The 20,875-nt window shown below is 38.7% G+C and overlaps 1 protein-coding gene across 1 annotated transcript; it reads right to left on the minus strand.

Annotated features, from left to right (window-relative positions):
- Positions 1–16,717: 16,717 nt before the first annotated feature.
- On the minus strand, positions 16,718–17,537 carry LOC145796122 (uncharacterized). The gene is made up of 2 exons (XM_082881135.1): positions 17,466–17,537; positions 16,718–17,128 (listed from the first exon to the last, which is right to left on the minus strand). The coding sequence occupies exons 1-2, from the start codon at positions 17,535–17,537 to the stop codon at positions 16,718–16,720; spliced, it is 483 nt and encodes a 160-aa protein (XP_082737261.1).
- Positions 17,538–20,875: the final 3,338 nt, after the last annotated feature.

Consider the following 20,875-nt stretch of genomic DNA (forward strand, 5'->3'; position numbering starts at 1 on the left):
TCGCGGTTCTTAATCTGAACCAAAGAGTCCAAATCTGGCAAATCGTTTTGAGAAAACAAATGTTTTGAAAAGAGAAGTGCCAAACGTGGACTGCTTTGCCAGATACAGAGTCGCCACCTAAATATTTTATTTTTGGGGGAATTTAGGAAACCCTGACTCGGTGCCGAAGGCCCCATGTCCGTCATCACCGGAGTTGTCTCGGCTCGGGAGCTAGGGTACGATTGGGGAAGGTCAGCTATGAGCACCCCCTCTCGCCCAGTTCGAAGACCGGCCTCTACTAATTATGATATCCGTTTTTGAAAACTTTATGTGTTCTTATTCCACTTATTATCCTAGAATTACTATGTTATGCGCACAGCAAACAAGTATAGACTAGATTGCCTAATCCGGAAATAAACATTGCATATCCGTTTGTTTTGGAAAGCGTTTTGGAATTTGCTACTCACAAGTAGGCTAAAATACGGATTTTAATGAGTTTTTTCCAATTCAGACAATCCACCCTTCACCCACAGGCATTCAAACAATTTTATCTCATATAAGCACTTAGCCACATGGCAAACATACTGTCATGGCAACACTCACACGCATGCGGGATGCTAAAGCATAACTACTTACATTGTACTCCGTACCAAAACAGTAAACTATTTAGCAAATATGCATGTCCTAGTTCGTGTTAAAATGACTAATGCATCGCATGCAAAAATGTAATTAGAATAGGCTCGGTTAACCTGAATATGGCATATGAAATGCAACCAATTGATTCATGTATTCAATTTGAAATTTGAAAATACGAATGCTGTTAGCATGATGTACCGAGCCCAATGCATGCAATACAAATGCATGGATGCAAGTATGCATAGCATGAGGTATGCTAATTTCAAAAATGCCCTAGTCTACCACCATAAGCAGGTAAATAAAAGGGAAGAAAGAAGTGGAGATTGGAAGACATACACACACTCACCCACACTTATTACATCATTGCCCTCACTCGGAGGGCCCAAATAAATATTACAGTCCCAAATAATAAACAAATAAAATTATTACAGAATTTCTGAATAATTAAAAAAAGAAAGAATGCAAAAGAAAGAAGAGGGTGGCCGCAGCCTCTGCCTCGGGATGCGCGAATGATGCGTGCTCGAAACCCGGCTCGCCTGAAAAACCCGTACCATATCTCTGCCACCTCTGTTTACACTGCCCTGTCTTTCTGAAAATCGCCAAAACCCTAGGACAGATTCCTTGAATGTTGCAGAGTACCACCGGCTTAACAGAATTCCCACCGGCAGTCCAGGATTTCCATCGGCACTGTTTTGATTTATCGGCCATTCAAAGATTGCCGGCCGGCACTGAATTCTGCCGGTCGGCAGAAACTTCTTGCAGAAGACAGTTTTGATAGCAAATAGAGAACAGACAGTGCATGGCATGGGGTTTTCGGGCACATGTGAGCATGGTCATGCTTCCTATCATGCTTTGAACTCAAGGAAGTATGACCTTCGATCCTCGAGCCATCAATGGTACATGATAACCCATGGGATCAAATTTGCCACTTAATGTAAAGATGCATGCAACATACAAATGAGATCCAAAGCCTTATCATGTCGAAGTCAAAGACCCCGGCGACCGAGAGTTAAGGCGTGTTTCATCACTTGTAGTATGAACACTCCTTAATACTCACACTTGGTTTGACACCCCAAACCAAGCAATGCAATGCATGTTGTGCAAACATGGTTCAAATGCAACATGATGCCAATTATTCAAGTCATGGTAAATGTTATGGAACTATCATGACAAATATGCAATGCCAAGCATGCAAGGTGCAAATGTGATGCAAACATAGACCAATTTGCCATAAAGTTAGCATGGGACTACACATTAATGAAACAATTATGCAACAAACATGAGACAAGCATGCAAGAGGGCCTTAAAGTGATAAAGGTGCAGGCCTTAATTCACCTCAAAACAGCACCAAAAGTGCTCAAAATGATGGACAAACTCTCATGTCAACATGCAAGCCAATAGACCCAAGGCTAAGGCACCAAAAGGGCCACTTCATTTCCAACAACAAGACCAAATCATGGCATGGTTTAGACAAGTAAAAACAGAGTTTTTGCAGACAAAATAGGACTCCAAACCTTCCTAATATGGCAGCCAAAATGACTCCAAAGGAGTGTATGCACCAAGGCTCAAATGTAGGCATAAAAGGGTACACCCTCAAGGCACAAAAGGAACGACGAATGCAAGCATGCTAGCATGATTTAGGGACTGAAATAACATGGCAAACAACTTCAACTCATTAAAGTGGACCAACTAAGGCATGCTTGTGACCCATATACTTGAGGGCTCACAAGCCAAAATGCATAGCAACCATATCAAACATGTCAAACATGACCAAATGGATAACCAACAGACTTTAAGCATGGAAAAATAGTGCTAACATCTTCATGGAACCAAGCCAACATATGCAAAAATCATGGTCTAAACACAAGGGACATTTCTAGGCCAAATGGAGCAATACAAAGCAAGTACTTTAAGCATGCAAAGAGAAATAAATCCGGCCAAAAACAGAGGTCACACATGACCTAAAACACCCAAAAAACTCTGAAATAAGGCAAAAGAACAAACAAGCATGTATGTTACCCTTTCGGGCCAAAACTCAAGGAAACAAGACAATGAAGGGAGAGGGGTGTCCCTCCCCTATGCAAGACTTCAAACCATCTTCCTTGCCACTAAAAATACACTGATTTTCAATGGTGAAGAGATCAAAACACTGAAGTAAACAAAGCCTTACCAAAGAGGCAACAAAAGGGGCCAAACAAGGCCTAATAGGGTGAGTTTGCACTCAAAACACAAAACAACCTTAATGAAAGTTCTAAAGCATGAAAACATAAGCCTTTTTTATGTTATACACAAAAGCTAAATCAACAAGCAAGATAGGTAAAAGACTATTGCAAGTTTGGGGAATATAAAGCAAGATGCTCACCCTTGAAGAACCTTTGAAGAACAAATGGTCCAGCCCTCTTCTTTTGATCAAAATCAGTCCAAAAACTCAAGAATCAACCCCCCAAGTCCCTCAATCTCGGAGCTAGGTGTAATAGTGTGTGTAATGGTGCAAAAGTAAGGTAAAAACACACTTTTGGGCCAAAAATCACACACAAAGGAGGAGAGAGAGGGAGATATAGAGATAGGATATATCTATATCTCTAAGCTCTGGTTTTTGCTTCTAACTTTCTAACCTAGAGCCAAGAGGAGAGCCTTCCTCTTATAAGACTCCCTCTTGCAAAGCTTATACAACAAGCTTGCTTAGAGGGAGATCCCTCCATACACGTGTATGGAGGGAGGCAGAGTTGGTGCCAGCTATCACAGCTGGCACAAAATATCTCCATAAAGTAGATGAACAGTGGTCGGCTGCCCAAAAATTTCATTTCGACAAAAAAATGTGCCGACCGGCAACAAACTATGCCGACCGGCAATAAAATGTGCCGACCGGCAACAAATAGTGCCGATGGCAGAAAAAGACCAGCCGGTGGCCTCTAGCCACTGCCGGTGGTGTGTGGGGATGCCTCACAAGGCATTCCCTGCCCTTCCAAAGCAAAACGCGAGTGTTCGGTGTGAAACCAGACACTAAACGGTCGAGTTCGGAGATCTTGAGGCAGGGCGCGCGAGCCGAGACTTCCGGGAACTCTAAACAAACACAAACACGAGTAATCACCAAGTGTTCAAATGGTGACGTCCAAGTCTTGAGGACGGTCAAAAATAGGGTGTCTACAATCCAAAAAAATTCGCCCTCTCAAACAAGGCCTTTAATGGAAAAGCCATTAGGATAATCACGATGCGGGCATGGAAATAGCGTGAAAACTTTCTTGAAGCCATCATCAAAGCTAGCGCTAGTTTTTCCAATGGTAGGTACCTTGTTTCAGCGCCCAGCAAGGTCTTACTAACATAAAAGATAGGTAGGTGTTGGATTCCTTCCACTCTGACCAACACTGTGCTGACTGCATGCTATGAAACTGCTAAGTACAAAAAGAGCTCTTCTCTTGGTACCGGGGTTACTAACAATGGATAAGAGGTCATGTAGTCTTTCAAGCTTTCTAGGGCACGATGACATTCTTCATCCCACTCAAATTTGGCTTTCAATGCTTGGAAGAATGGTCGACATCTGTCTGACGACCGACTTATGAACCGGTTGAGCGTGGCTGCTAGGCCAGTGAGATGCTATACCTCTTTGACTGTGTTGGGCCTCTTCAGATCTTGGATTGCTTTGATCTGAGAAGGATCAGCTTCTATACCCCGGTTGGTCACTAGAAAGTCTAGGAATTTGCCTGATCCTACTCCGAATGCACACTTAGATGCGTTTAGACATAACTTATGGGATTTAAAAATTTGAAACATTTCATCTAAGTCCCTGAGATGGTCCTTCTCATCCTTGCTCTTGACCACCATGTCATCTATGTAAGCCTCCATTGTTCTACCTAACAATGGTTCAAACATTTTAGTGATTATCCGTTGGAATGTGGCCCCTGCGTTCTTTAGGCCAAAGGGCATGACCTTGTAACAGTACAATCCTCTGGGTGTTGTGAATGACGTGACCTCCTGGTCTGGTTCATACATAGCGATCTGACGGTAACCTCGATACGCATCAAGGAAACTAAGTCGATTATGCCCTGCCGTTAGGTCCACCAGTTGGTCTATTCGTGGTAGGGGAAAACTGTCTTTTGGGCATGCTTTGTTGACCGTTTTGTAGTCCACACAAACGCGCCACTTTTCGTTCTTCTTTGGCACCACTATAGTGTTGGAGATCCACTTGGGATAGTGTACTTCTCTGATGGCTCCTGCCTGCAGTAGGTTTCTTACTTCTTCTGCCACTATCTCTGCGTGGTGGAGTGTCAATCGACGAGTTCATTGAATAATTGGTCTGGCAGTTGGGTGGACATTAAGTTGATGACAGATGAAATTTGGGTCAATGCTAAGCATGTCGTATGGTATCAGGTAAACACTTCGATGTTAGAGGTTAAAAATTCCATGACCTCTATTCTCTCAGTGTTGGACAAAGACGAGCCGAGCAAAAAGAACTTTTCTAGGTTCTTTTCATCTATCCTTACCTCAACCAGGTCTTCCATTGCCTTCTGCTTTGCCGACATTTGCAAATAATTCGCTGCTTTCTAGCTCTTCTACCATCTGAATGAACCCTTTTGCGGCACGGCTGTCGTTTACTATGATGAAACATTACTTCGACATGATTTGGTCTTCTAAGACTTTTTCAATCACGTTGGTTTCGTTAGGGATTCGTAATGCTTGATGGTAGGTTGACGCCATTGAGCGCATGGTATGCAGCCATGCCCTTCCCATGATTATAAGGGACTTTCAAAACCCAAAACTCCACCTATTTCGTCATTGTTCCTGCTTTGACTGGCAGGATTATCTTGCCCACTGGCTACTCTGGCATTGAGTTGAAACTGACAAGGGGAGATGTCGCAGGTGCCAGGTCTTTGTCTTCTAATTTCAGTTGTTTGAAGGTCTCGTAGTACATTATTTCGCACGAGCTTCCTTGGTCAATCAGAATCCACTTAATGTCAAAATTCTTGATGCATAAAGTGACCACCAGCGCGTCATTGTGAGGGCAATGTAGCCTTGCTAGATCCCTATCTGAAAAGGATATTTCGTTTGTAGCCTCTGTTCTGCCCCTTTTGACGGTAAGTTGTGCACTTAATATCTCTCTCAAGTGCTCAGCCATTTTGTTCATCCTCCTGAGATCACATACCTGCCCAGGTTTGACGATTCCATGTATAACGTTGATTATGCCTTGGGGTGGACCATCGACCGACATCCCGCTTGGTCTGTTGAGGTCTTGGGGGTTGGCTGTGTTCCTCCTTTTATATACTGGTCCAGGTGTCCAGCAGCTACTAACTCCTCCAGATGTTGTCTCAGTGGTGTGCAATTTTCAGTGCGATGCCTTTTCTCATCATGGAAGGTGCAACGGGACCTCTCATCATAGCCTTTTTGTGCTTCTCCCAACTTGGCTGGCCGCCGAATGAAGGGTTCATCACGTATCTCGCTACGAATCTAGAAGATAGGTTTATTGAATACTGTGGTAATGGCAGTGCGGACTCTTAACTTCCTTTTTTCTGGATCCTCTCTGTTGGCTCGCCTACCTCGCCCATTCTGGCTTGGTTGTTCTACTGCGTTGATTTTTGCTGTAGCCTTTTTATCTGGCATCGCTGTTGTGCTAGATTTGCTTTAGCACGGGCGCTATCTTTCTTCACTCGAATATGTTGATACACTCTCTCCATTAAGGCCTCCATCGTGAGGGATGGCATCATTGTCATTGAGTCCTTCAATTTGTTACCGACTAGTAAACCTCGTTTGTATTGTGCGATGACGACATTTTAGGGCAATCCCCAATCTGGTTGAAAGTCTCCCAATATCGACTGTTGTAAGACCTCAATGTCTTCTTTTCGCCCATGTCAATGGAGAGTAGCTAGTCAATCTTCACTGGTGTCTTGGTATTCATTTGGAATCTAGTCACGAATGCTTCTGCCAACTGTGCCCATGAGGCTATGCTGCCTTCTGGCAGCCTTTCGAACCAGATTAGGCCTAGGTCGCCAAGGCTGGATGGAAATAGGATACACATTAGAGCCTCGTTTCGCCGGTATACTGCCATAACCTGGCGAAAGTGGCTTAAGTGCATGTAGGGTCTAACTTCCCTTCATAAGTGGGGAATTTGGGCTCGTGGAAGCCTGAAGGTAGTGGTGCGTTCTCAATTGGTGGAACGAACGGCGAGCTTTATAACCTTGCTAATACTTTATCCGCTGGTTCATAAGCAAGGTACGGTATTAGCATCCCCACATCGACACTCCCATGTGTCCTTGTTGTAAGGCTGAAACTCTACGAAGGTCGCGAGCCCTGGTGTCCTCCTTCCATCGGGCCTTCTCCCTGAGCACTGTTCGCAGGTCCACTGACCTAGGCAACTCTACGTGCCTAGATGTCGTTTGGTGCGTGTGCAAAGGCCGATAGCTGCTTCCCTCTGTATACGACCGTTCAGTCCTAGTTCTCCCAGACCTAGAGTAACGAGTCCTGGAAGTCCATGATTGAGTGTCGTCTGTTCTAAGGCTCCTACTTTTTGCTTGCGACGGTGTGACATGCCCGTCACAATCTTTCAAGTGGTAAGAGGGCGTGTTGCCTTTGCGCATTTCTTCTGTCGTCACCCCTTTTTCCTTTATCTGGCATTTCATCATATTTATATCTGCTGCCATCCTACGCGATCCTCCAGAACTTGAGGATCCAACCTCCACCTCTGTCTTTCAAGACTTTGAAAGCGACGGGGACTAGCGCCCCGTCTCTCCCATGTGTCCCTCCGGGAGTTCCGTTGCTGGGGTTCTAATTCTGCCATGGATGGGATAGAAGGTAGACCTTCTCACCTCCCACCCTTCTCCGGGGTTTGCCCGTCTATAGCAGATTGCGGCAAGTCTTCATTGTTCGCTATTGATTTCAACTAGAGAGGAAAACTCGATCAAAAGGTTTTGTTCTTTGTACAATTCCCATAGACGGAGCCAATTGTACGAGCACGAAATAATCTTCTCATATAATCCTGTTGATCAAGTTTGCACTCCTCCAAATGTCGTCACTTTACTCTCTGAAAACACAAACGTGAGCTAGCCGGCGGGTGTGTGCCGGATACCTCTCCGATGCCTAAGTTATCAAATAAACAATAGACAAAAGCTCTGTATATTTGAGAGTCAAAATTGTGATACCTGTACATAGGTTTGTAATGAGCTTTTATAGAATCCATATGGCACAATCCTAGTAGGACTTCAACTCTCTTTTAGCAGAGTCCTCTTAGGAATCAGAAAAGTAATGCTCATCTTTCTACACCCTCCCCACTGCCTAACCAAGTGAGATGGTTTTACCATGGTAGAATAACAATACAACCAAACTATCTCTGGCCTTTTGACACACTCAACTCGGTGCTTTAATGGGCAATGCCTAACTCGGTTACCGTTCAACTATACCTCGGTTCGGAATACTTAGACTGAGCTAATTGCAGCCATTTCTTATCGAGCTAAAGGTCCAGTTGCGAGGCCCATATACTTCGGTCCACAGTTTTACAATGTCTAACCGAGCAAAAGGTCTAGTTGCATGTGTAGAATCTATATTATTTAATAAATAATGGAACTAACCAAGCCAAATAGAAAATCACATAAGAAGTGAATAGTTCCAATATAATATTTTGGTGATATATAATAGCTCTTTAATATTTATACCTATAAAACTTACAACTTTTACAAATTAACAATATTAACCTTTTAATAGCACTGAAATGTAAAAATTACACATCTTTCCAACTTTTTAACAATTCGACAAATTAATAATGGCAAAATCAGAATATAAAATTTAAGCTACTATACAATAATATTAAACAGAAAATGACACTTCTAAGTTAAATATTATTATGCCAACTTAATTAGTGGCACACTTAAACAATAACGTTGTGCCACATTCAAACTCTTTAATAGATCTATGAGAATAAAGTTGAGAACACAATAAAACCGCTAAGTGTACGTCAAATATTCAAGTTGTTAACCGATTTCATTCTCCTACCACATGTAACACATCCAAGCTGAGGGCTGGCTCTAACATTTTGGGAGCCCAAAGCAAACTCTTGATATGGGCCTATCATACATTAAAAAAATAATTGTGATCAAAAGATTATAAATTTAAATTTTGGTCATATATGTAATTATTAAAATTTATTTAAATATAACAAAATTCCATAAATAAAAAAAATTAAAATTATTTTAGCTATAATACTTAATAGAAAGTGAACAAATTGTATAATTAAACATCACCCTTCTCATATTTTTAACTACAAAATTGCTAATAAAACTTACATAATTCAACTTATAAATTAATCATTTTTCATTGTTTAAATTGTTAATACATTCAATATTTCTTGTGACATAATTGACTTAGGTAAAATTTAATCAATTTTAAATTTAAAAACTTTATTTTCCCAAAAATAACTATAACTGCTATAATTAATCGTGTTTTATTCACAATCCATGCATTTGAGAAACAACCATCCATTAATTTAAATAATTCACCACATCAATCGACTTTTTGATTTTGCTAATAAATAATTCACACATTAGGCAACTATTAGTTTTGAATTTTCTCCAAACTTTATTGGGGCTTTTCAAATTTAGGTTTGTGTGTGTGTGTGTAGGGGGGGTGGTTTGGGTTGGGTTGGGTATCGAGGCTCAAAGCAACGGCTTTGTTGATTTTGGGCCAAAACCAACCCTGTCCAAGCTCACTGTGTTCATAGACAATTGCATAACACCAAAGCATATTGACAGTTTATAGGGGTGTAATTTGGACGGGCTCAATCCGAGCAACCTGAATTCAGTCCGAATTTTTTTAAGGGGGGAGGGTTTGGGTTGGATTGGGTTTCGAGGGTCAAAGCAACGGCTTTGTTGATTTTGGGCCAAAACCAACCCTGTCCAAGCTCATTGTGTTCATAGACAATTGCATAACACCAAAGCACATTGACAGTTTTTAGGGGTGCAATTTGGACGGGCTCAATCCGAGCATCCTGAATTCAGTCTGAATTTTTTTAAAGCTTGGACAAGATATATTTTCAAATTCGGTACGGGTTTAGGCAAAAATTCAGAAACCCGAATTAAATTTGGACGTGCTTGGGCAAAGACATCAAACAACCCAAGCAACTCGAAACCCGAATTATACATGTATAGATATATAAAAAAAAAATTAAATATATATATCAATTATTAGCCATTACATGATATTAAAGTAATTTAGATTATTAAATCATATTGAATATATATTATATATACAAATAACGTGAAATCTTACTTTTTTATTTTTATTTTCACTCATAAATTGTAAAGATTACTATAGCGGCATCTCTCTTACATTATAAAAATTATTTGTTTTGATGGTATTAATAATTTTCTATATATATAAAAAAAATGTAAATAGAGTTAAATTTTAATAATTTAATAATGTAGCTACAAAAAAAAAATACAATTCAGGCGACTCGGGTAACTCGGGTTTAACTCGGGTCGGGTTTGGACAAGCAATCTCGGATTATAATTTGGACTTGGACAGATCTAAGCACAACTTGAACTGAGCTTGGACAACCTCCCAACCCACCCGCGTTGCACCCTTAACAATTTTACAAAGCACAACACTCAATCTATTCTAGTCTATATAATAAAACACATTTAAAATGTCTTTATCACACAAAAAGAATAATTTTTGCATTCAAGGATTGTAAGAAAATAAAGATAGATTAATTTCAACATTTCAATAATTAATTAATCTAATAAATTAATATTTTCATCGTGCAATGAAAAACAATTAGTGAATCCAATAAATACAAACTAAGAGGGAGAAACTTGGGGTTGTTGCTGCGTAGTGTGTATCAATTACTATTGCATGGTTGTTGGTTATACATTTTGTACTAAGTCAGTGACAATTCGACACGTGACAAAGTGAGGGTAATATGGGGAGACCAGGTAGGTCTTCGATCCTGATCATACACGTGGCAATTAATATTGGTTGTGATAAGATCTGAGTAGTAGCGGATCAACAAAGAGACGTACAGTGACGTGGCTTCAACGGTTGTTCACATTCAAATTCGAATATAAGGGGGAAGCCTAACTGCAAGTGAAGGCGTAGTGGAGCTACTTATAAGGTAGCATGATCAGCAATTACGGAGGAGCAGTTCGACGGTTTGAAGTTTGATTCGATGGTTATCTTCGGAAAGTATAAATAGCAGGAAGGACCTCAGAGAAGGCACAAAGAAAAATCTAAAGAATCACTTTACATATTCCAGTGTTATTTTCTGTCCTTTATATTCCTGTATTTTAAGTTTCTACGCTGCACTTCATTTGTAGGAGTAGTTGTCGAGTATATTGCCGCTGTAATTCTCTACGGAACTGAGATCATTGTAAGTTTTTCATACTAATGAAATACTCCAGTTTAGTTAACTGTTCTTATGTTCAAATTTTTTGAAGTTAAATTACCAGTAAGCCACCAGTAAAAGTCCTCTTTATTGAGGCCGAAAGAACCATAACACAATCGTCTGAATAATTGTTTGGCAATTACAATTCTGTAAGGACTGATTGATCCTTGCTGGCACGCTCATAATTACGAAAGTAACCTTCGAAAGCCAAAAAAGCCAACAATGGTTTATAGGGCTCATTCTGATGATTCAAATCGTTAATGTTTTGAAGTATATTGAGTAAAACATACTTACAAAATATTAAGTTGATCAGATGTCGATAGCTCTTTTATCAAATCATATTTGTATCTAAAAAAATAAATGATAAGTGTAATTTGAAATATATAAAACTAAATACAAATATGTACTTTGATGAAAATGTTACCAATGTTCAATTAACTTGATTGTTTGTAAGTATATTTTATTTGATATATTTTAAAAATTAAATAGTTTGGATCATTAGAATGGAACGAATAGGGAGAGAAATGGTTGCGTGAATGATGGACGGAAATTTAAGTAAATCTAACCGTCAATTATATAGATGAGTTAATTTCAACCATTGTAAGATAGACATTTTCAAAAATCATTCTATTATATTATATAGATATGAATTGTTAAAATTTATGACATTTGAAATATTTGATATAAAGTTAGTGGTAAGTAAATTTGGCATATATTTTTTTTATACATATTTAAGGTGATGAGATTCACATATAGTTTATTTATTTGAAATTTATAAAAAAATATAAAAAAATTAAAATTTACAAAAATTAATGAAATATCTCTCTTCAACTTTGTGTAGTAGGAGAGGTTCAAGGTGTTTTTTTTTATTATAATAAGGTCCTTCAACATTTTCACAGAGAAAATTCAACTCAAAGAAATTCTGCTCGACTTAGAGAAATTTCACCTGACTCATAGGAATTTTGGCCATCACTCAGAGAAATTCATGACTCAGAGAAATTTTGAAATTTCTCTGGTATGATCACAGAGAAAAAAATTCTCTGTGAAATCAAAAAAATTCCTCTGTGAAAATTGAAATCTCTTTAAGTTGGACAAAATTTCTCTAAGTCAAATTTTCTCTGTAGAAATATTAAGGGACCTTAACTATTATGAAAATATTATATGTCGCTTATTTTATAAAATTTAAATACCGGGGATCTTAAAAAAAAAATTCCCATAATTTTAAAATGTGCACTATATGCATTTGATTTTTTTTTTTTATAACTGGGTGTCCGAACCAATTTACGAACATCTCAATTGATCTTGGGATTCATGCAAAATGCCCCTGCATGTGAATTAGGCAAATTTCGGACAAAATCCATTGGCATGGGCTGAAGGTACCATATGCACATTATTATATATTTTTTTGGTATGTTATGTATTTTTATGATAAACATTATATATTTTTCTGGTAGAAGTTAAAATAATTTGTGTTTGAAAAATAAAATTACACATTTTTGTGATAATGTTATATATTTTGTAGTATTATTATATTTTTTCTGATTAAAAATATTTAAATAAAAAATATGTAATATTATCACAAAATAAATTATTTTATTTCTCAATTACAAATGATCACAACTCTCATTAAAAAAATATGTAATATTTAACACAATCATTTTAGCCTCCGCTTAGGAAGTAGGTTGGCTTTTTGACACCTTTGACTGTTTTAGCCTGGGCTAAAAAGTTTGGTTTGGGAATGGCTTTTTGGCTTTTTTGACTTTTTTTGTGAGAGAAGAGTGTAATGATTATGGGTTGGATGTGATGCTTTGTTTGTTGTAGCTAAAATAACCTATTTTGTCTTTTGTGACTATTTTAGCCCCAACCTTGCTTGCCAACGAGTAAACTTTTCAAGTTTGTCCAACGTTGATTTCGAAATAAACTACCTAATGTCAGTTTAATTAAAATAGAACAAGAGATAAATCTTAAGTATACACTAACTCCACAATGCACATATCATTTAAGTTAAAAAATCTAACTATCAAGATTCGATTTCCCACACAAGCCTTAAATACGATTTGTTCAGCATTTAAAAGACTTTTTTAGAACCCAAAATCTCAAGATTTATTTCCCAAAATTTTTTCAAAGTACCACAACCGTTGGGTTTTAGCACATCCCATAGGATTTTCCATTGAACAATTGTAGATATTTTTACAGGCATTAACGGTTACTTGTAAAATCAGTCCAGTCCAGCTTAGTCGTCCCATCCCCATCATCACCAACGTTCGAAAAATCGAGTCACCAGAGCCAACATTTACCACCACACCTAAAATTTAACGTGTGGACCACTCATGATTCATTCAATTAATAATGGTGTAGGGCTAAAGATTCATATATTAGCCACCTAAATTTATTCATAAGCATGTGAGAACAGAGATACGTCTCATATAAGTAAATATTAGCTGGCCGTATATGTAATGGGTGTATAATTTAAATAATTAATAATAAAAATAAATAATAAATAATTTAATATTATAATATATATGTTATTTAAGTAATAAATAGATTCTTAATAAATTCAAAATTTTAAATTCAAAACTTACTTACGTTGTGTATGATAATTTTTTTATTTTAGTATATATAAAATTGTCACGTGACAGGAAAAGAAGATTTCACTAAATTAATTTAGGCTTTCACCAAATTACACTTGCGAGAATGTTTTTTTAAGTCTTAGGAATTAAGGAAATAGCTGCACAATGAGTGCAGTGAAAATATATATAGATATAATATTTTAATTATTAAAATGTATAAATTTTTGGGGGATGCACCAATAAATCCCAAATTAATAACTTATGCACTGTTTAGTCCTAAAAGTTTTCTTATAGACTGAAAGGTTCCATTACAATGTTAATAACATCAGATACAATGTTAATAACATCAGAGTCATGTTACAAACATTGGATTTCAAACATCTAATGTTCATCAAATTTCAATAATGTTTGAAAATATAGGATGAAAAACATCTAATGTTCATCGGATTTCAATAAATTTTGAAATTATAAAATGAAACATCAGATCATTTACATCATTCACATCATGTTGATGTAAAAATGGGACTAAATGGAGTATAAGAAAACTTTTAGGACTAAATGGTTCAACGTTTCAAAAACTAGGACTTATGGGTAAATTTTCCTAAATTTTTTTCATATATATATATATATATATTTTGCTCCATGTGTGTGTAATTATTTTCCGTTAAACATTTTCCTGGTGCAAACTGAGTTTATAGTTTTTTTTTTTATAATTTATTTATTTATAAAAATTTGTTAAATCATTTGATATTTTTTTAATTTTAAATTTATTAACAAAAAAGATCTTTTCTAAGTTATTTATAAAAAAGATTGTCAAATCATTTGACAATTTTTAACAAATTTGTTATATATATATATATATATATGTCAATGATTTAACAATTTTTTATCAATACATAAAATTTTAAAATATAAAAAAATGTCAAATTTCAAAAATATAAATTTTAAAATTTTAAAATTAGTTTTACTTAGGATTGTTTTGAAAAATTAGTTAAAAACTTATTTTTGACTTTTTTTTTAATTTAAAAAACGTATAAAAAAGTAAGTGGTGATGTAATTCAAAATAAGTTAAAAACTAACTTTGACTTTTAAGAGCTCGTTTGAGATGTAAGTTGACTTTTCGATTTTTTTTTAGTTTAAGACTAAAAAGCCTACCCTGTGGGTATCCATGGAGATCCAACCCAAATACATGGGTTTTCCCCTCTTTTTCTTATCCATTGGATAGGGTAAGTAATATTCTTTAAATATCCATAGGGGATGGATTAGGGATGGGTACCCACTAATTTCCCCATATGTTTTTTTTTTTTTTTAAAAGATTCACAACCAAAACTAAATATACATTCAATCTTTTTTCTTTTTTTTTTATTTATTTTTTCAGGTTCACAACCATTTTTTTTTTTTTTTTTTTTTAAGATTCACAACCAAAGCTACATATACATTCAATCTTTTTTCTTTTGTTTGTTTTGTTTGTTTTTTGTTTTTTTTTTTAAGATTCACAACCAAAGCTAAATATACATTCAATCTTATTTTATTTTATTTGGCTCAACAATAAAATCAAATACACATTAATTAACATTGTCACATTATTCTTGTCAAATTTTATGCATATCTAGAATTTTTTAAATTTATTTTAAAAAATTAAGGACACTGTCTAGTGTAGGTTTCGGTTTGCTTTTCTATGTTATTTTATTTTGTTATGTATTGTAATTTTCAGAATGGTTTGCTTGTTCTGAAATTTCAATTAACGAGTATGAATCTATTTGTTTTATGTTATCACACAATTTATACAACATATATATATATATATATATATGAATGTATTTGAAAATAAGAAAATTGTAGAGAATCAAAACAAGTATGAGTCGTGATTGGTTAGAAATGATGGATACAAAGATTTATTTGCTAGAAAAACAAAAAGGGGATACAAAGTCTTACTAAATAATTTTTTTTTTTAAATTAAAAAAATTTTTCTTAGTTATGAACAGATTTAACTGAAATCAGCTTGTTTCCCAATGTTATGCTTCATTTATTTAGATAGAAAATATTTTTTAATGAATTTTTTTTTATAAAATAAATTAAAAATATATATATTTATATTTGGTGGTGGTGGTGATGGAACGAAAGTGAAAGTAGAGATTGTTACATAGTGGTGGGGTGATGGCGGCAGTGATGATGGTAGGGGCTATAGTGATGGTAGTGTGGCAATGAAAGTGAGAATAGTGGTGATGGTGTTGTGAAATTAGTAAAAATTTAATTGAAAAAACATTTTTGTTTTTTAAAAGTAACAAACAACAAAATTCGTGGGGGACTAAAGAAAGAAGATGGAGGATGGATTGGGTGTGGTAATGCATAGATATCTTAAAATGAGTGGTTCAGATTTGTTAAAGGTATAATTAGATTTTGGATAAATTAAAATGAATGGTTCAAATTTACTAAGAGAAAGATGGTTTAATGTCTAAAATGTCCGTGACTAAAAGATCAACAAGCAATTCCTTGTTTATGCCCTGATGTAATTTAATATGAGTCTTATAACACACAACTGATGACAGATGAAGCTCGGGTCGACGCCAGGCATGTCGTAAGGCGTCCAGGCAAAGGCCTCCAAATTGGAAACCAAGAAGTTGACATAATCCGCTCGCTCGGCGCTAGACAAAGATGATCCCAAGAGGAAGAATTTAGTTGGATCGTTTTCGTCAAAGTGCACTTCCACCAAATCTTCGACCGATTTTTCCTCGGCCGTCCTTCCCATGTCTTCAAGGACCTCTTTTTCCTCGGGCCCCTCGATCATTTGGACAAACCCTTTGGCTGCTCGGCTGCCATTTACCGCAATGAAGCATTGTTTAGCCATCACCTGGTCTCCCCAAACTTCCTCTATTTGCCCGCTCGACGCCAGAAAGCGCATGACTTGGTGGAAGGTCGAGGCAACTGCTTGCATGGCGTGCAACCAGCCCCTTCCTAAGATCAAGTTGTAGGTGGATGGAACTTTGAGCACCCAGAACTCCACTTGCTTTACTACTGAACCCGCTTTGACCAGCAAAATAATCTTTCCGATCGGCCATTCCGGCTGTGAGTTGAAGCCGACCAAAGGAGACGTCGCAGGGGCCAAGTCCTTGTCTTCTAACTTCATTTGTTTGAACGCGTCATAATACATGATTTCGACCGAACTCCCCTAGTCGATCAGGATTCTCTTGATATCAAAGTCCTTGACGCGAAGAGTGACTACTAAGGCATCATTGTGCGGCATCTGAACTCTTTCCAAGTCCTTGGTTGAGAATGAAAGGATGTCCCTTTCTTCGGTCTTTCCTTTCTTCACAACGGGCTGAACAGAGAGCACTTCCCTCATGTGCTCGGCCTTCTTGATCATCCCCCTCAGCTCGCAAACCCTGGCCGGTTCAATGATTTCGTGGATGACGTTGATTACACCTTGTGGGGGCGCTTCTAGGGCGGCCAGGCCGTTTGGCTCGACATGGTCTGCTGGCGTGGCCTTGATGCCCCCATCTATGTATTGGTCAAGATGCCCCGCCGCAACCAACTCCTCTAAATGTTGTTTGAGTGGCAGGCAGTCCTCTGTTCGGTGCCCCTGTTCTTCATGAAAGGTGTAGCGATATTTTGAATTGAAGCCTCTCTGGGCACTCCCCAACTTGGCCGGCCATCGGACGAAGGGTTCGCTTCGAATCTCGCTCAAAATGCGGTAAATGGGGATTTTAAACACTGTGGTGATCCCAGTCCGTGCCTGCAATTTTTTTTTGGCATCCTCCGCTGCATCACGGGGAGGGTATGCCCGGTCGTTTCGGCGCCCCTTGTTTCTGTCATCACGGTTTGGAGCATGGTGCTGGTCTTTCGACCGGTTGTTTGGGCTCCTGCCCAACCGAGTGAACTTTCCCTGCGACCCTCCTGTCCGCCGCGACCGGATTAACCTTCTTGGTCGCGGAAGCAGTATCATCCTCCACACGAATATGCTCATTGATCCGCTGCATCAATGACTCCATGGTTATAGGTTGATGCATCGTGAGCGAATCTTACAGCCTATGTCCGACTGGGAGACCCCGTTTGTACTGAGTGATGGCCAGGTTGGTGGGGCAGTCAAGGATCTCATTATAAGTTTCCCAGTACTTCGCGTTGTATGCCTTCAACGAACACCCAGACTCCATCTTGACGCCCAGGAGATGGTCGACCTCCTTCAGCGTTCGAGTGTTGGTCTTGAATCTGGTGATGAAGGCTTATGCTAGCTGTTGCCATCCCTCTATACTCCTCTCCGGGAGCCTTTCAAACCACTTCAGACCCAGCTCTCCCAGGCTTGCTGGGAATATGAGACACATCAGAGCGTCGTTGCGCCGGTGGGCAGTCATCACCTGCCGATAATGACTCACGTGCATGTACGAATCCGTTTTGCCGTCGTACAAAGTGAACTTTGGCTGGTGGAATCCGGCGGGGAGTGGCGTACTCTCAATCTCTGGAGACAGTGGTGTGGCTGTAAGTCGCGCCAGCTCTTTGTCCTCCAGCGCAGGGGACATCACTTTGGGGGCTGGCATCGCCACTTCCTCACTGTGACGCACTGGAGCGCTTAACCTCAGCAATGCCGGCACTCTTCGAGCCTCCCGACAGCGCGCCCTCTCTTCCAATACATCCCTCAAGTCCCTGGAACGTGCAGAGAAAGAGGATCCCGACGCCGGCGTCGGGCGTGAGGGGCGACATGTGTTGTCGCGAGAGAGGGACCTGCTCTCCCCTTGGTGGGAGCCCCCAACCTCATAGTTCCTGATGATGGAGAGAGAGTGGGTCCTCCCCTGGCGGCGACTGCTCCAACGAGGGGACGGGGTGCGCTCACTGAGGTTGCCCTCTCCAGCAACACCCTTCCCTTTGATCTGGCGTTTCAGCAGCTTCATCTCCGTCGCCATCTTGCGAATGATGGCATCTTGGTCCTTGAGTTTGTGCTCCAGGCGCTGTGCATGGGACTCCTCCCGGTGTCTACGGCCCCTAGGACTCTGCGAGCGATCGGCACTCCTTCCGCATTTGTCTCGCGCACTCCGCGAAGGAGTTTCTAGGCCTGCCATGGCTGGAATATTCAGAGGACCTTCTCTCAAGCGGACGTACTCAGGGGTGACGCCATCGACGACGGACAGCGGGGCTTCGCCATTGTTGGCCATGGAAATGGTCGAAGAAGCTCTGAGAACAAAGGTTGAGTATCAAAAAACTTCTCACAGACGGCGCCAATTGTACGGGGGCGAAATATCCTCAGTTCTCCGTACTCCTTGATCTTCAAGCTTCTTGTGACGGCGTCTATCTCTGCAACACGAAAATGGTGAGTTGCCCGGCGGTGGTGCGCCGGAAAGACCCTCCGACGATCAAGTCAGACCACTAGCTAAAGAAGAAGGTTATTAGAGAGAGAGTTTTTGATAGGATGAATTCGGTTACCTCCAACTTCCCTCTTCCTCCATATTTCTAGGCTGGCCGTGCAACCTCAAGATTGTGCGCGCACTACCTCTGCTGTCCTTCCCTAGACCGGTGGCAGTGCTCGCCTCTCACCTCCTTACGCGTGTAAAGGCTTAGTCCTCCCTCCAGTACACACAGAACTGCCCAACGGTATCAGTGGCGTGCGTGGAGCGGATGTCCTCTCCTTCACACCATTGGCCCAGGTGGCATACTTAACCGAAGTACCACGACCGGCCTGTCACTTGTGGAGAGTCGCTATTACATGCTCATAATCGAGCTATGTGTCTCCGACCTATAACTTGGAATCAGGCGAAAGCCTGCCCACCTCGGCCGAACTATCATTGATCGGTTCATCATGACCATCCGGTTGCAAGGCATGCCGGCCTCCTACCGGTCTACCTTCAATCTGCGTCGCACGAAGCCACTCTATATCGACTGACCGGTCCAAGGTGCACCCGCCTGCCTGACCGGTCAATATTTCCGACCGTGCAAGGCAGGCCGCTGGCCATGTCAACAGAGATTACCTCGGCGCTACGCGATCTGTCACGTCTGACGTTATCTCAGCTCGGCCGTACAGTCTGGTGCAAATCTCCCATCTCAGTTGTTAAACCAAATAAAATAAAATAAGATTGAATGTATATTTAGCTTTTGTTGTGAACCTTAAAAAAATAAAAAATAAGTTGTTAACATTAAATATATTAAAAAAAAAAGATTAAAGGTATATTTAGCTAAAACATTTATAAAAAAAAAAGAAGGTTGTTAACATTAAATATATTAAAAAAGAAAGAAAAAAGATTGAAGGTATATTTAACTTTTGTTGTGAACCTTAAAAATAAATAAATAAATAAATAAATTGTTAACATTAAATATATTAAAAAAGAAAGAAAAAAGATTGAAGGTATATTTAGTTTTTGTTGTGAACCTTTAAAAAAAAAAAGAAAAAAAAAAGAAGTGGTTGTTAGCATTAAATATAAAAAATAAAAATAGAGATTAAGGCTAAGTTTGACATCTACTAAATAATACAAAAAGTCAAAAAGTCACTATCCTATTTAAATCACATCATCTTATTTAAATCACATCACCTCTTTAACACATCACATCAAACCCAACCCATATAAGCTAATAAGTCAAAAAGTGCATTTTTTTAGAAACCAACCCTAAAGTGTGTTGGAGAAAATCCATACCCATTAAAAAATGGGGAGGGTGGTACCCATGGAGAATGGGGAATGAGGAATGGGGAATTGGAAAAATTTATTATAGGAGAATGAGGATGCGAAATTAATATCCACCCTATTGTCCCCCATTACCATTCCTAGATTAGATGTGATATTTTGTCATATTTAATTAAAATAATATATTTTATCTTATATAATTATTTTAACCTAAATATTCTTCCTAAACAAACTCTAATTGCACTTTAATAACTTAAAAATTAAAAATATGTCAAATTGCCCTCTCTTCATCAAACGGTCAGTAAAGCAAAGCCATATCACAAATCAATCAGGCGGGCTTAACATAAATGCCAAGAAGTCTGTTCAATGGTGGAATCCTTTGACTGTTGACGTACACTGACAGAATGATAGACCGGAGGAGCGAGGTTCTCTCCTTGCAGCCTCGTACTTGCGTCCGTCATTGCAGGCGTTCGGGTCTACTTTTAGGCCCAATTTTGATAATCCGAACCGTTCAATTTTTATAATTTATTCAGTATATCATACCTGTAAAAAATCAAGTTGATCGGATATCAGAAAGCATGTGTTCGAAAAATTGAACTAAAAACTATTTTTTAAAGAATTTAATAAACAGTTTTCCGAACACATGTTTTCTGATATCCGATCAACTTGATTTTTTACAGGTATGATATACTGAATAAATCATAAAATATGAACGGTTCGGATTA

Source organism: Camellia sinensis, chromosome 7 (genome assembly GCF_055761805.1).
Source record: "Camellia sinensis isolate YWXY chromosome 7, ASM5576180v1, whole genome shotgun sequence".
NCBI classification, from domain to species: domain Eukaryota; kingdom Viridiplantae; phylum Streptophyta; class Magnoliopsida; order Ericales; family Theaceae; genus Camellia; species Camellia sinensis.